At 38.8% G+C, this 17,178-nt stretch overlaps 1 protein-coding gene across 1 annotated transcript; it reads right to left on the reverse strand.

The window, feature by feature from the left end:
- Positions 1–12,987: 12,987 nt before the first annotated feature.
- On the reverse strand, positions 12,988–16,285 carry LOC149201066 (uncharacterized). The gene is made up of 2 exons (XM_089401188.1): positions 13,525–16,285; positions 12,988–13,436 (listed from the first exon to the last, which is right to left on the reverse strand). Exons 1-2 carry the CDS (start codon positions 16,283–16,285, stop codon positions 12,988–12,990), a joined length of 3,210 nt encoding a protein of 1,069 aa, XP_089257314.1.
- Positions 16,286–17,178: the final 893 nt, after the last annotated feature.

A 17,178-nucleotide genomic window follows, 5' to 3' on the forward strand; every position in this document is an offset into this window, starting at 1 on the left:
TCTGAGTTTTTCCATCAACCACCTTACTTGCCTCTGTTGTAGCCTTCTCTGCAACTTATGCCACTTCACTGGCTTCTTCCTCAAGACCCAACCTAGTCTCTGGCTTTCCTCAAGTATCCTCCTTAATGCATCGAGTTGTTCTTTCATCTCTGCAATTTCTTTGTCAAGCTCCTCTTGACTCATTCTCTTGCCATTTTCCTTGGCATCCTCTTTCTTCATCTTTCTTCTGCTGTGGTTTTCCTCAGAACCTCTACTATGACTATCAGTAGCCATCTTCTTCTTCTCTATCTTCATGAGCTCCTTACTAACTTACTATGAGCCTCTGCAAAACAAGTCCTCCTTTTTGCCACTTACCTCACCAAGCTTTCCTCTGTACTTGGTCTTTTGGCAAGCACTTGGTTCTCTATCTGTAGAACCTCCTTTGAGCACTTCTCTCTACTCCTTCTAGGCTTCAACTCTTCTGCACCTTCTCAAGAACACAATTGTCCTCTTCTATTTCAATCACCATGAAATACTTGGTTTTGACCACTTCTTCTTTCACTTAGAAAGTCTTACCAGCTTCCTTCATTACCTTGGCAATTCTACCCACATCCTCTGTGGAATTACCTTTGTGAACTGCAACAATACCTCTGTAGTAACAAGTCTCCTTCTTGCTACATAAGCTTTACGAAGCTTCTCTCCTCTTCTAAGCTCAGTCTCTTAACATTACCCTAGTTCTTTCCTCTGGAACCAATTCAGGCACTCCTTGCTCTAGATGTTGCAACCTTCTCACCTTCTTTTGTTTTTATCTGTGCATCAATGTACAAACACACATTCTGATATGAAATCACCCCTAGGTGACCTCCGGAAATTAATGAAGGTATTATAGACTCATGTGCTAGTGTGTGTGTGTCTATGTTACCTTAGGCAACAGATTGATAAGATTGCAAAATAAACAGACACTTGAAACAGTAAGAGATCACAGTAAGCAAAACAGAAACACAACAAAAATTTAATAAGGAGTTCACCCAATCCTCCTGGTCTATGTCGCTTGGTCCAACTTTTAGTGGTGGCCTTTTTATTATGTTTTTAAAGCAGAGTCTTACAATAAGGAGCTCAATCTGAGTCTCACTTGACAGAGGATGATCAGTAGGATGGAACTTGGAATTCCCAAGTCCTTAGAGTTCACAGACTCCCCTTACTGAATTTCGACCTCAATTCGTCTCTGTTTGCTCGATGCTACCTTTACTCTAATGGTCAGCTCGGCTTCTCTGTTCTCTGCAATTTTGCCTTTCTTTCTGTGTCTCTCGGCCTTCGGTTTCTCAACTACTTCTCTACCTCACTGTCTCTCTCTGTCTTGTCTCTGTCAGCTCGTGGCTTTAAAGCCAGTTCGTTTCTTCGACTATTCGCTTTGTCTTCCCATCTCTCTAAATCGCCTATCTCTGTCTGTTGGGACTCCTCTGCCCTGCATCATCGTTGTTGCGTAACGCTTCGCAAAGAGGTGGCCACCTGTCTTCTTGCGAACTGAGTGTCAGTTCTTCCTGAATGGTCGTTTTTTCCGTTATTTCCTAGATGCCTGCGAAACAGATCCTTCTGTCGACTCATCGGTCAAATCGGACTTCAAATATTTATGCGTCGTAGCTTATTTCTCCCTCAGGTCCGGTCATCCATTGGGTTGAACCTCCGTCGTTTGATCTGGAGCCCCCAGATCCTACGGTCTTCGCTTATATCGCGTGGTTGAGTTGCTCAACCGTTAGTCCGCAATGTAAGCGATTTTTCTCTCTCCCCGCCAGACACGCGTCACTCGATGTATGGAATCGCTGGGTCTTCGGCCAAACCCACTTACCGCCCAAAATGCCTCCAATATTCTGCCGGTTTTGAGCACGAGACCCACCTGTCGGTTTTAGCGCTTTCCCACGATTTTCTGGTTTCCCTTGTGACCGAACGCTCGGGGCCTTTCCTTCTCGAGGGGTTTTGCCCAAATCGTGTATCACAAACAACCTCTGTTTCTGGGTTTGAGCTTCCCAACTACCATTTTTGCGCCTTGCATAGCCTCCATGGGCCAACATTCAGCGCGCTTTGACCGAAGGTCCTTGTCACTCTGTTTTGGCTGCAAATTACCATTATTCAGAGGTTATTTCTGATAGCTATAATATTTCTTGAAGTCTATCATTCATTCTTAACAATCATGGAATTGTTTGAGGATCCAATTCAGATCATGGCCTTCCCACTGAAAAAGCTTTTGGACCACCAAAAGTTGGTTTTCAAGCATCGACTAAGTGAGGATACAACTTTCTCACCTATCCAATCTCTATCCATTTTGCACTTCTTGGCTTTGAACCTCTGAGCCCAATTCTGAGGTACTCAACATCTCCCCTGCACGTCGTTCTCACCTTCCTGTCTAGAACTGTGTCTTCCTGCAATTCATTAAGATATTCAGGTAGCAAGTCATCAATAGAAGGCAATTGACTCTATTCTTCAGGATCTTTAATTAACGAAGGTTCAAATAGTCTCAAGCTATCTGCATTGATGACTAAGTAGATGTGCATATAAGCTAGAAAATCAAAGCGAAAAGCATTCTCACCAATTTTCTCAAGGATCCTGAAAGGTTCATACGTTATGGGTTTCAGCTTTCTACCTTCACCTTGATCTTGTCCTTGCTGATATACAACGAGACTTGATCACCAACTTGAAAACTATGCTCCATCTGATGCTTGTCATGCCTTGCCTTGTATTTGGCCTGGCTCTTTTCCAGCTATTCCCATACTGCCTGATGGATCTCTTGGATTTGTTCAATCAACTTAATTGCCTTGTCCACATCGTTGTATCCCTCAACAGTTGTGTCCTTACCAAAGACAAAATCCAAGGGAGACCTTGGTGTGAAACCAAAATAGGTCTCAAAAGGAGATCTCTGTGTGGAAGAATGTTTGGCTCGGTTGTAAGCACGCTGCACATAACACAAATGTTCATCCCAAAGCTTAGGATGCTTGTTGCAATATCCCCTGAGCAACTGGGTCACTGTCTTGTTGACTACTTCTGTCTGGCCATCAGTTTGTGGATGGAAAGTTGTGCTTTTCTTCAGTTTGGTGTCCATCAGTTCCCACAGACTTGACCAAAACTTTCCCACAAATCAGGTGTCTCGATTAGATATAATGGAAGTGGGTAATCCAAAATGAACCCATACATGCTTAAAGAACAATTTTGCAGTTTGTTCAGTTGTAATCTGTTTATTACAAGGTATTAATATACACATTTTTTCTGAACCTATCCACAACAACATACAGAGAATCGTGACGTTTCCTCTATTTATGTAGTCCTTCAACAAAGTCCATGGAAACACTTTCCCAAGGATGAGAAGGAACTGGTAATGGAGTGTACAAGCCTAGTTTTCTATTGTTGGGCTTGCTTTTAGCACACATAGTACACCCTCTTACATATCTAGAAGCTGTTTTGTTCATTTTTGGCCAATAACAAAATCTTTGCAGCTGTGCAACTGTTTTACTTACCCCAAAGTGACCTGATATTAGAGAAGTGTGTGCTTCTCGTATTATCTTTACTCTTTCAATTTGTGGAATGCATAGCTTCCCACAATGATATAGGAATCGGTCCTTAATATGATAATCCAATTTTTCTACTCGTTTTCCTTGACTTAAAGTTGCATATACATCTTTAGAGTCTATATATTGAGCCTATTGTTCAATGTAGCTCTCATGTAACACAAAATTATGCTTAAATATAGTAGATGCATTTATAATGGGTCTAGATAACATATCTACAACTTTATTGTGTATGCCCTTTTTGTATCTGATGACTAAATGAAGCTGTTGTAGAAAACTCATCCATCTATAGTGTTTTGATTGTTGCAACTTAGTTTAGGAGTGTAGATATTGAAGTGGTTGATGATCAGTATGTATAATTGTTTCTTTGCCCATTAAGTAATGTTTCCACTTTTTCACACTCTGTACTAATGCATACAATTCTTTATCATATGTGGGATAGTTAACTACTGCGGAATTAAATGTCTCGGAATGATAACATATGGGTTTACCATGTTGTATCAACACTGCTCCCATGGCATAGTCAATGGCATCCATTTGGATCTCAAATGGTCTTTGAAGATCTAGCAGTGCTAGTATTGTTGTTGTACTAATCTTTTTTTTTAAGGTGTTGAAGGCTTTCTGTTGTTTGCCTCCCCACTGAAACACCTTGTTCAACCCTGTTAAAGCATGTAAAGGAGCTATAATTAAGGAAAAGTTAGAAATGGACTTTCTCCAATATTGTGTTGCTCCTAACTTCTGTAGTAGATTTGGGTTTAGGCCAGTTTACAATGACTGCCACCTTAGAGGGATCTATCTTCAATTCACCACCCCCTACTATATGTCCCAAATAATTCAAAGATGTTTTGCCAAATTCACATTTTGAGAGTTTAACATAAAGTTTTTCTCTTTTCAAAACATCTAGTGTCTGCTTAACATGCTTTAAATGTTCTTCCCATGTTTTTCTAAATACCAGAATGTCATCCAGATATACAATAACAAAATCATCAAGAAAAGGTTTGAGTACATCATTCATTATTCTCATGAAAGTAGCAGGAGCATTAGTTAAGCCGAAAGGCATAACCAGCCACTCATACAATCCATGCTTTGTTTTGAAAGCAGTCTTCCATGCATCTTGTTCTGCAACTCTGACCTGATGATATCCACTATGTAAGTCTAACTTGGAAAAATAAACAGCTTCTTTCAATTGATCTAATAGATCATCTATGCAAGGAAGGGGATAACGATTTTTTATTGTTATCATATTCAGTGCTCGGTAATCAATGCACATTCTCCACGATCCATCTTTCTTTCTCACCAAAACGATTGGAGATCCACATGGTGATGTGCTAGGTCTGATGAACCCCTTCTCGAGCAACTCTTGCACCTGTTTCTTGATTTCTGCATTCTCTAAAGCAGGCAGCCTGTACATTCCAATGTTAGGCAATGGAGCATCTTGTTGCAAATTAATATCATGCATTATTTCCTTTTTGGGTGGCAGACCTTTAGGTTCTTGAAACAAGATATCATACTCTGAAACAACTTTTCTAAATCAACGTGTTGTTTAGCATCACAACCCTCAAATACATTGGTTTTATCAGGTTTCTTTTCCTTTACAACCATCAGTAAAAATTGTTTACATGAATTTATAATTTGTTTCCTCTGCCCTGAGTTTATGAGAGTGTAATTATTCTTGAGCTTATGAGCTCTTACAAAGTATTCGATTCCATCTTTAACGAGTAGATACTTGTTCTAAGCTCTATAGAAAATAGTTTTTCTGTCATACAAGTAAGGACTTCCTAAAACAATTCCACATATATCCAAAGGAATTATGTCTAACTCAACCTCATCTACAAATGCTGATCCAAAAGAAAACTTAAGTTTGCATTGTCTAGTCACTTTTAGTTGTGCTTTATCACTTAACCATCATAATGGGTACGGTTTCTTGCGAGGTGTAGTCAATAATCCCAACTTCTTTACAATTGCTTCAGAAATTAAATTTACTTGTGAACCACTATCAAACAAAGTATCCATCTTTTGATGTTTGGAAATAACTTGAATATGGAAAAGTTCATGTCTTTTTCTCTCATTTTCTTCATCAATGGTAGATTGTGCAGAATTACTAGTAGATGCTTCAAAATTCTTACCTTTTATACCTGTGGCTGCAATGGTTGTTTCGTCTCCTGAGTCTGACCCCAAATATTTCTGAATAGCTACAGCAGTCTTCTTCTTCTTGCCCTCGAACTTCTTAGGTCTCAGCTCCGGATGCAAAATCCAACAGTGCTCATCATCATGTCCATCCTTCTTACAGTGAATGCATGAAGACTTGCTTTTCTGTGCAATGTTGGCCTTCCTTGCTTTCCATTTTTTTTTTCTTTTCTCCTTATTCTTGCTTGCAGTGGGTTGGGATGATCCCCCAACTTCTGGGTTCCCATTCTTTCCTCTAGCTTCTAGATGCGTAGCTTGAACAGATACCTCATCTATACTAGTGGGATTAAACATGAGGATAGTGTGCCTCATGTAGCTGTGTAGACCACCGATGTACTTCAACAGAGTCTCAGGTGAGTCTAATGAGATTCCTAGAATCAAAGCTCTCTTCCTAAATTCTTGGGTGTAACCTTGTACACTTTGCCCTTTCAATTGTCAAAGAGTTTGCCAGCTCATCATGGCTTGCTGCATGTAGGCCAGTGGATAGAACTGCTTTTTGATTGCAGAAACAAATTCACTCTAGATAGAAAGAGTCTTACCATGTCTCTTCATGTTAGCTTGGGTCCTACCTTCCCACCAAACCAAGGCAGTGCCTCCAAGGTGTAGGCTGATCAGCGAAATCTTGCTCTTGTCTGAATCGATACTCTACACTCTGCAATAAACATCAATTTGTCTGATCCAATTGTCTAGCTTTTCTGCATTCAACTCTCCATCATATATTGGTAAATCAAATTTAACATCTAGTTTAATCAAAGATGTCTTCTTTTTATGTTTAGGGCTATTAGGAGGTGTGAGAAATTTTTCTTCTTTCCCTTTGCCTTTTAGTTTAATCAAAGATGTCTTCTTTTTATGTTCAGGGCTATTAGGAGGTGTGAGAAAGTTTTCTTCTTTCCCTTTGCCTTTTGAGTGGTCATGGAGGAGAGACTCTTCTTCTCCTTTATTTTGTTTGGAGCTTGATGAATCTTCATCTTTATGTTTTCTAAAGTCCTTATACATTTCCTCTACCATGGACCTTATGGCCAGGAAACTATCTATAAATTGAGAGTCTGGCCCCACAGAACCTTCTTTCGACATTGTCTTCTGAGGATAGACTCTTCCAATTTCAGCATTAGTTTCAACCAACTCTCTTTCTCTTAATTTGAGCTTTGATCTAGTTAGCATTCAACAGTTAAATCTAGCACAAGCGTGTCTAACCTTAACAACCTATAACTCTGATACCACTTGATCTGAAATCACCCCTAGGTGACCTTAGGAAATTAATGAAGGTATTACAGACTCATGTGCTAGTGTGTGTGTCTATGTTATCTTAGGCAACGAATCGATAAGATTGCAAAATAAACAGACACTTGAAACAGTAAGATATCATAGTAAGCAAAACAGAAACAAAACAAAAATTTAATAAGGAGTTCACCCAATCCTCCTGGGCTACGTCTCCTGGCCCAGCTTTCAATGGTGGCCTTTTTATTATGTTTTTAAAGCAGAGTCTTATAATAAGGAGCTCAATCTGAGTCTCACTTGACAGAGGATGATCAGTAGGATGGCACTTGGAATTCCCAAGTCCTTAGAGTTCACAGACTCCCCTTACTGAATTTTGACCTCAATTGGTCTCTATCTACTCGATGCTACCCTTACTCTGATGGTCAACTCGGCTTCTCTGTTCTCTGCAATTTTTCCTTTCTTTCTATGTCTCTTGGCCTTCTGCTTCTTCATTGCTTTTATGCCTCACTATCTCTCTCTGTCTTGTCTCTGTCAGCTCGTGGCTTTAAAGCCAATTCGTTTCTTCGACTGTTCACTTCATCTTCCTAGCTCTCTGAATTGCCTGCCTCTGTCTGTTGGGACTCCTCTGCCCTGTATCATCGTTGTTATGTAACGCTTCGCAGAGAGGTGGCCACCCGTCTTCTTGTGAACTGAGTGCCAGTTCTTCCTGAACGGTCGTTTTTTCCGTTATTTCCCAGATGCCTGCAAAACAGATCCTTCTGTCAACTCATCGGTCAAATCAGACTTCAAATCTTCATGCATCGTAGCTTATTTCTCCCTTGGGTCCGGTCATCCATCGGGTTGAACCTCTGTCGTTTGATTTGGAGCCCCCAGATCCTACAGTCTTCACTTATATCGCGCAGTTGAGTTGCTCGACCGTTAGTCCGCGATGTAAGCAGTTTTTCTCTCTCCCCGTCGGACACACGTCACTCAGTTTATGGAATCGTTGGGTCTTCGGCCAAACCCACTTACTACCCGAAATGCCTCCGATATTTTGTTGGTTTTGAGTGTGGGACCTGCCTGTCAGTTTTAGCACTTTCCCACGGTTTTCTAGTTTCCCTTGTGACCGAGCACTTGGGGCTTTTCCTTCTCGAGGGGTTTTTCCCAGCGATACGCGATTAGCGCTTTCAGAAACAGCCTCCGTTTCTGGGTTTGAGCTTCCCAACTTCCATTTTTGCGCCATGCACAGTCTCCATGGGCCAACGGTCAGCGCGCTTTGACCGAAGGTCCTCGTTGCTCTGTGCTGGCTGCAAATTACCATTATTCAGAGGTTATTTCTGATAGCTATAAGATTTCTTGAAGTCTGTCATTCATTCTTAACAATCATGGAATTGTTTGAGGATCCAATTCGGATCACATTCTCCAATCAAATTAAAATAGAACATATCACCTCACCTTCAAGATCTCTGCATGATCTTGTTCCACCATTCCCCCTGCACCTTGAATGGATTGTTCTCTGTTTCTTGCATCTGCAAGTTTGGCTACACATCACCTCTGTGTGCCTACTTTCTGTCAAATTAGAATCTGGTCCTTCCTTGCCTGCATAAACATCTTAAAACATAACTTTGTACTCAATTCTTTCACATAGAATTTCTTTGTTCTATTTTAACACCAATTGTTTCAATTACAATTCTGCTCTGATACCAAATAACGCAAGGTAACCCCCGTTTTACCCACAGTATGCATGTAAAAGGCATAAGCACATTTGTCCCAGGAATTTAACTCACAAACGAGTCTAATCTTCAATTCTTATTGAATGGTTTAAGGCCCCCTTACTCAAGTCTTATGCGGAATGATTTCATAATTCAACCATAGTCTAACCCTTAGTTAATGTCCTTTCTATCGGGGCTCATTAACCCTTATTAACCTTGATTAATCCTTAACCCTCGTATGATAACCATACCCGCTCTTAACTTTGGTTAATGCGAACTTAACCCATAAACCTACAACCGCGCATTATTTCTATTATACCCTTTTAATAGAAATACACATAAGCTTACCTTTAACCCAGGACTTCAACTCTATCGGAATACACGGGAAAAACCCGACCGAGCACTTAAGCCGAACTTCAAAAAACATTCACCCGCAACTATAATTATCGTCGGGTCGGCACTCCCAAGCCATTTCTGCAACGCTACTCCTACCTTTCTCTGATCTTCGATCAAATCAGGATCGTTGATCTAGCGCTCGATCCGACGGTTGTCACTTAGCCTGATCAATCAATACTTGTGCGACAATCATCCATCGTCGATCTACACTCAATGGATCTGATGGTTCACAACGATTTCGGGTAGACAACAAGCACGGAGAATACCCACCCGAAAAGCGGTTTTCTCTCTCTCCTCCGCTGCTACGTGTCGCTCGGTTAGTGGAATCGGGTGACCACTCCTTTTTACCATTTATGGTTTCTACCTCGCTCGAAATACCACTTCTGCTTATAAAGCCGCCTTTCTTCTTAGTTAACGTCCAGACTTGTTCGCGCCTGATGACCGTAGATCTTCAACCATCGATGGCTGCGATGCTCCTCCAAATTCCTCTTCCACCAGCGTTTCTGGTTAATATCCACAGTTCATTCCTTGATTCAAATCTACGCGATTTAATCTTGGCCGCTTATCATTTGACAAACTCATCCATTGATCTCCAAGATCCAATGGTTACTATGTACTGACACCTCACTTCCCCGTTCGTCCCTTTTCTTGACTTCGCTATTTCTTCAATGGTTTCCTGTGGTTTTGGGTTTCTTCAGGGTTTCATTCTTCCGCTTCCGCTGCTCAACTCACTCCTGAGCTTGACCTCTGCGAATTCTCACATCGCAGTCTCTCCAGAGCTTCACTCTGATCCTTCAACTGGATTCAAAGACCCACTATGATTCCTCTGAATCATTCTCCTCTCTATGTTTCGCCGAATTCTGCCTGCACACAACTATTACAGAATTCTGATTCACTATAATTCAACACTCAAAACACACTTATATAGGTTTGAAATTAACCTCTGTATTTATAAATATGAACAACTGATTACATATCGAGACTCTCTGTCTCTCAGGCCTGATCTTCAATATCAGTGGCCTCCTCCTTACACTTTGCCCGTAGGCTTACATTTATACCAGAAATGTTTTGTTGAACTAATTCTAGTTCAGGTCCTTAATCTACTGAACTGCCTCCTTAATGTCCTCTAAGTCCACTTCTAATTCCAGTTAATCCCTAAGAATCCTCTCTAGTTCCTCGAATCATGAAACTACCTTAAGAGTTATAATTGACTTCTAACTCTCTCGTCATTATTAACCATTCATGTTCTCTTTCATTCGAGACCATTTACAAACACCCTCACAACATCTAATTAATTCATATTTTAATCACTTAAATATTAATGATTAGATACATAGGAATCCAACTTCCTTGAAAACACAAGACCCCCTATGTCTAATAAAATACAATGATTTTCCTTGGGTTGAATGCTCCTGCATTATGTTTCCTCTTAAAATATCTGAAATTCAAAAAGAAAAATTGTAAACCTTCATCACTTACAGATAGAAAAGGTCATATACCCCTTTAGTATCTAACTACTAACTTTAAAATTAAATTATTATTATGTATAAATTTTTCCTTTTAATTAATTTTTTTTTTCATTATTGGTTGATTTTGCAAAGCTTCCTTTAGTATATCTCTCAACAAATTTTAAAATTAAATTATTGTTTATGAGAGATTTTTCGGCTTAAATTATTGTTATATAAAATTTTCCTTTAATTTTTTTTCATAATTGATTGATTTTGCAACCCTTCAGTTCAACCTCTTATCCCTGCCACGTTGGCTAGCTGCGCATCCACTTGTATCTCTCTCATGTCGGTGTATGTATAAACACAGACCAAGGATCGAATCTCAGAGAAAGGTGTCCAGTGACAAAATGAGAAAATATTGGCCATCCATGGTCAAAATTTCTTCGTACTTTCATATGATTCCTCCTGGGGAATTGACGTTAGAATGTGTTCGGCAGAAGTGGTCAACAACAAAAGAGAAAATATTGGGCGTTCTTGTCCCTGGTTTCTTTGTACCCCTCTGATGAATGCTCCCGTGGATTTGAAGTTGAAATTGTTACAGAGAGAGGTGAACATGAAGTTGAAATATTGGGCATTTGTGACCCATTTCTGTGTACCTTTATGATGAGTCCTCATGAAATTGAAGCTGAATGTGTTTAAATGGTAAACGTAGATGAAAGTCAAAGTTTGAAAAGAAGTTTTTATAGTAAATATGATTAAGGAGAGGGAATGTTTTCATCATTAAAATCGTATTTTTAAATATATTTAAAAAAAAAAATTATATTTGTAAAATTTTATATTTATTTAAAATTTTAATAATTTTTTTATTTTAAATAAAATTTAATTTTTTAATTAAAAAAAAAAAAAAACACAAAAAAACCAAAAAAAAAAAAATCTTAACCTATTTTTTCTATTTTCACCGCGTCATTAATAATTGGCATGGAATCATTTCTTTTCTAACCTTTCATCCATCATTTTTTTTAGAAATCCATTAATGTTTTATGGAAATAAAAGTCTCGATGAAATTTAAACAATCTGTTCATTCCATTGACTGACTCAATAAAACCTTGTTTCATATTATTTTATTCCCTTTTCATTTCTATGTTTTCCTTTTCTGTTGCACGGTCTAAAGCGTCTTTGTTGTTAAGCATTTTGATCAGACTCACTCTGTAACTACACTTTTTGTCAAACTCCCCACCAAATAAATGTTTGGAAAACCAACTTTTCTCGACAAAACCTTGTAACCAGACTTGATCATAACATTATATTTCGTGGAATTCCGAACAAATAAATGTCAGGAAAACCAACTTAGTTCAACATCTTCTAGCCCTTTTTAATAGGATACTTTGTCAGCGTTAATTTGAATTTTCTAGCCAAATTGGATCATAGCAGCAGAATACTTTGGTAATGTCCTCGTAAATAATCATATGAATATAGAACCTGGAACCAAATACCCAATTAATAAGCATCATAAAAACAACCATAGAGAATCACACAACATGACACCATCAAAAAAAAATAACACAAACATATCGGAAAAAGATGCAATTTTTAATTAGTTCGATCACAAAAATGCAACTGAAATTGTACTTACAACTTGTTTATAAGAAGAAGCACGCATCCGAACAGGTTGCTTCTCAGCAGCAAAAAGCGGCTTGAAAATTGGTCTATAAATTAACCAAAATAGCTACCAAAATACTAATGGTCAAATCTCGTATCTTTTTATGTGATTTGGCTGGAAGGAACAAAAACATATTTGAATATCCCAACACCGTTACTTAAAGTACCTGGAGGTTTACACCTGAATATTTTTCTCTTCATTCACCTATTGGGAACTCGAAGCCACCATTGAAATGATTAAAGTGCAAAATGGATTTCTACCTCTGATATCAGTCTTTCTGAACCATCTTTGATGAATATCAAAATCGTGAAGTAGCTGTTGCGGTAGATCTTGTTTGCAGTCTTTTATTTTCAAAATTAAAGCACTTTATGAAGTTAAGTGGTTTTTTATTGATGCACAATACCCTAATTATAAATATGGTTATAATGACTGGAAATTAAATAAAGATAATGAAAGATAACCACTTTCTTCCTTCATGTTCAGTTATATGCAATCCTTTCTTCCCGGGCAATAAGATATTTATATGTGGTAAACTAAAACTTATGGGAACAATTCAAATAAAATATCAATCTATGTGAAATAAATTAAAATTAAGTAAAACTGAAATATATATAAATTTGTGTGACATTTGAAATTAACAGTGGCCCTGTAGCATGATATTGGACAATGGAATTATATATACATATAATTGATACTAAAATGTTGAAGAATTTTGGCTTTTACCAATTTGTTGCGAAAAAACTAAAATTAATTGAAACTGAAATGGATATGAATTTGTGTAACATTTGAATTTAACAGGTGGCCTGTAGCATGATATTGGACAATGAAATTATATATACATATAATTTATACTAAAATGTTGAGGAACTTTGGCTTTCGCCAGTATTGTTGTGTAGAGCACTTGTGTGGTCTAACAAATGTGTTATATTTGATAGGAATTTTGGGTTGCTGGAGATTCCTAAAAGATCATCTTTGATCATTTGCAATATGCTCACAATGTCTATCATTGTAGGTCGTCTTTCTGGAGATTCTTTTGTGCAAAGCAAACCTAGACTTAAAAGTTGACTAAGGCAATTGAGTTCCTTATCTCCTTCAATGTTTGTACTAGTCCTCTTCAATAGATGACTATCCACCACTTCTCCAATTCGGTTTGGAAAATTGATAGCCACCCATTTTTGCAAGCTCGGCCCCTCTACAAACATGTTGTCTGTGGGTTTCTTTCTAGTCAACATCTCCAATAGCACTATTCCATAGCTATAAACATCACCTTTTGTTGTGACAGGACTGCCCAATCCATATTCTGCATTCAAACATTCTCAAGTCAAAATTTAATAAAAATAAAAATCTCATGACATTGCTTAATATGCTATCTTGCTGACAAAAAATACCTGGAGATATGTAGCCCATAGATCCTTTGAGTGCAAGTGTAGAAGTGAGTGCTGAATCCTCGGCATTTGCAAAACATATGCTAGAAATGCCAAAGTCTATTATATATGATGTCATATCTTCACCCAAAAGAACATTGCTAGGCTTCAAATCACAATGGATTACTTGCACAAAACAATAATGATGGAGATACGCCATGCCTTGTGCGATGTCTATTGCTATATTCAACCTTTGAATCAAACTCAAATCACTTTCATCTTTGCCATCTGGAAATAGCCATTTCTCTAGGCTTCCATTTGGCAGGAATGGAAATATCAAAGCTTTCAGTTGGAGGTCTGAATAAGAGGTTATAATTCTAACCAGATTTCGGTGCCTAACTTTGCCCAAAATTTTGCACTCCCTGTCAAAACTCTTGTGAGCCCCCTCAGTTTCCAAATTCAGAAGCTTGATAGCCACAACTATACCATCATTCAAAACCCCTTTGTACACTTTCCCAAAACTACCAACTCCCAACAAGTTAGCGTCACTAAATTCATTTGTTGCAGTGATGATCTCTTCATAGGAAATTTTCCGGTACCCCACACTTAATGATGATGTGACCTCTTTGAGAATGTGTCTCTTGTGATTTTGAATCCACAATACCCCAAAAGATAAGCATGATGTAACAATGACTGCAGCTACAACAACAAGGACGATGAATCTTTTCTTATGCCAAACACTTTTATGTTTGTGAGCAGAGCATGGTGACAAACTTACCCAAGGTCCACAAAGTCCAAGATTTCGCATAAATGCTGAAGCACCAAGATTTTTGAAAACTCCATCTTTAGGGACTTCTCCTGACAACTTGTTGAAAGAAAAATTCAAGTGGCGGAGCATTTTGAGCTTCTCCAATGACATGGGTATTCCACCTGACAAGTTGTTGAAAGAGAAATCTATGTCTTGGAGACTTTGAAGTTCGCTGAGTGAAACTGGAATGGGACCTTCAAGCGCATTACAAGAAAGATTGAGGTAGTCTAGTTCTTTGCAGTTTCCAAGTGCACTTGGAATGTAACCGGTTAGCTGATTTGCAGAAATATCTATAGCTTGAATCATAAACATTTTGCTTAGCTCTGAAGGCACCGGACCATGTAATAAATTGTTTGAGAGATTGAAAAATAAAGCTAAATTTTTAAGTTCTGCAACCTCTGGAGGTATGTACCCACTAAGCTTGTTATATGAGAGGTCTAACAGCAATAAGTTCATGCATTTTCCTAAATTTGCAGGTATATTACCTGATAATTGGTTATGATTAAGATCTATAAATCCTAACCGTTGAAGGGATCCAATAGAATCAGGGATTTTTCCAGAAAGATTATTTCCCCATAAAGCTAGTACCCCTAAACTTTTAAGTTCCCCAATTTCTGTTGGAATATTTCCCTGCAAATTATTGTAGCCCATATATAACCTCTCCAACTTTTGAAGCTTCATAAGTGAAGAAGGAATTGAACCAGTCAAAATATTGTAATCTAGTTCAAGAAGTGTTAAACTAGTTAGGTTTCCAATCTGTGGAGGTATTTCTCCTCCTAACTGATTGTTGCTCAAGCCTAGAGATTTCAGATTCGTAGAGAGGTGGCCTACGGATAGGGGCAAACATCCCCCGAGATAATTAGAGTCTAATATTAACTCCTGTAGGTTGGAACAGTTAGTAAGAGCAGTAAGAATGGGTAAGCTCGTGGTGCTGCCGCTAACCAGTTGATTATGGCCTAAGTTAAGCTTTTGGAGCTGCGTCAACTTACCCAATTCCATGGGCACTACCCCGCCGAGCTGGTTACCCGCTAAGTCGATGATTTGAAGATGCGCACAATTGACGAGGGAAGAAGGAATGGTCCCACTTAATTGATTCATATCCAAGTAGAGTTCCGTCAACTGTGTGGTCTTGCCACAAAACTCCGCTGGAATGTGACCAGTCAAGTGGTTAAAAGTCAGCTCCAATACAAGAAGATTGGTGCAGTTGCGCAAGGAAGATGGAATGTGCCCAGTCAGATGGTTTTCACAGAGAGATATAACAGTCAACTGGCTTAGTGTACCCAATTCTGAGGGAACACTCCCATGAAGGTTGTTTCGGCACAGTTGTAAGAATTCCAAAGACGATATGTTTCCCAAGCAGGGCGGGATTGTACCCGTCAAACTGTTAGCTCCTAAGTAAATGACTTGTAATTTGGGGAGAACACATAGTTCTTCGGGAATGTTGCCTGTAAGATTTTTAAAGGCCATACGGATTCTCCGTAAACTGCGGCACCCACCCAGGGTGGACGGAATGGAACCTTCGAGATGATTTTGATCCAGGAAAAGCCACTTTAAGCGAAAGAGGTTTCCCAATTGATAGGGAATGGGACCGTGAAAACTATTATTGCGAAGATCGAGTACGGTCAGAAATGAGAGATTGCCGAGAAGAGGAGAAATTGTACCTTGTAATCCCATACTTGAAACATTGAGTGATACCACTCTCTCTCTGCGCCGGCTGCATATGATACCAGTCCACTGGCACAATGAAGCATTAGGTTTCCAAGAATTGGGTAACGATTCGGACGGATCGTATGTGACTGCAGACATAAATCCGAGCAAAGCCTCTTTATCAGAAACATTACTGAAACGGGAATGCCTATGATTAGATAATTGAAGGGTAGAAAACACAGGATGATTGAGAAAGAGAATGAAATAAGAGAAGAAAAGAAGCATTCTCCGAAAACACCAGATGACATAAGGAACGTAACAGGTCTCCATCTTCTCGCCCTCTTACAGAATGGGAATGGATGCAGTCTTTCGTTTATTTATATAGCTTCATCTTTGAAGTCTAAATTTACTAAACGCTGGAAGGATCGACCAATTCACACTTAATGCGGAAAGAAATCTTGGAAAATCCTTAGGGTGGGCTAATTTTTCAAAACAAAATACCCCACTTGAATAAAAGTAATCATAAAACTACGGTTTGTTGATAAATTAATCAAAAGCATTGTTTGACATCTGAATATCAAACAATGAAGTCAATAATGGCATGCCCAAAAATTCAAACAATGAAGTCAATAGTCATTAGAGCTGTTTAAACTCTGATGCAAACTTTAAGAATATTCCGATCGATTAATTTTCCTCAAAGATATTACGGTTGGTTGATATTTGTTGAAATATTAATTTCACCTGCCGTACAGGAGCATTAAACGGCAACACAAAACCTTTCCCGAAAAACCACCTATCTTTATCGCACCGCCTTTTGGCAAAGACAGTTTTTCCTTGGAGCCCTCCGAACACATTCACATGCTGCCACGCGTCCGCTGTACGAACCCAAAACCATTTTCCCCGGACGGTAAAGGTCGATTGGTTTGCCCGAGGTTGGTGTGCGAACCACGTCGGATCATCTAGGCGCTCAAACACAGCCGTTGACTTCCCGAAGGTGCACTGCCCGCGTCAAATCAATTTTTACGTGGAGTGAAGTGGAAGTTTTCTTCGTTGACCGCCGTGGAGGAAACGTTGTAGTTTTAATGCATTTACGTAGAATTGGGTGGGAGCTTTTATTATGATGATGGGCATACGTCCCATATTTTTAATATGGTTATGGGTCACGTTATTTTTTTATATGTTTTTATATATCACTATGTAACCCTACGTGTAGTAATAGTTAT

Source organism: Pinus tabuliformis, chromosome 2_1, assembly GCF_031772625.1.
Source record: "Pinus tabuliformis cultivar Carrire ecotype Pingquan chromosome 2_1, CPIR1, whole genome shotgun sequence".
NCBI classification, from domain to species: Eukaryota; Viridiplantae; Streptophyta; class Pinopsida; order Pinales; family Pinaceae; genus Pinus; species Pinus tabuliformis.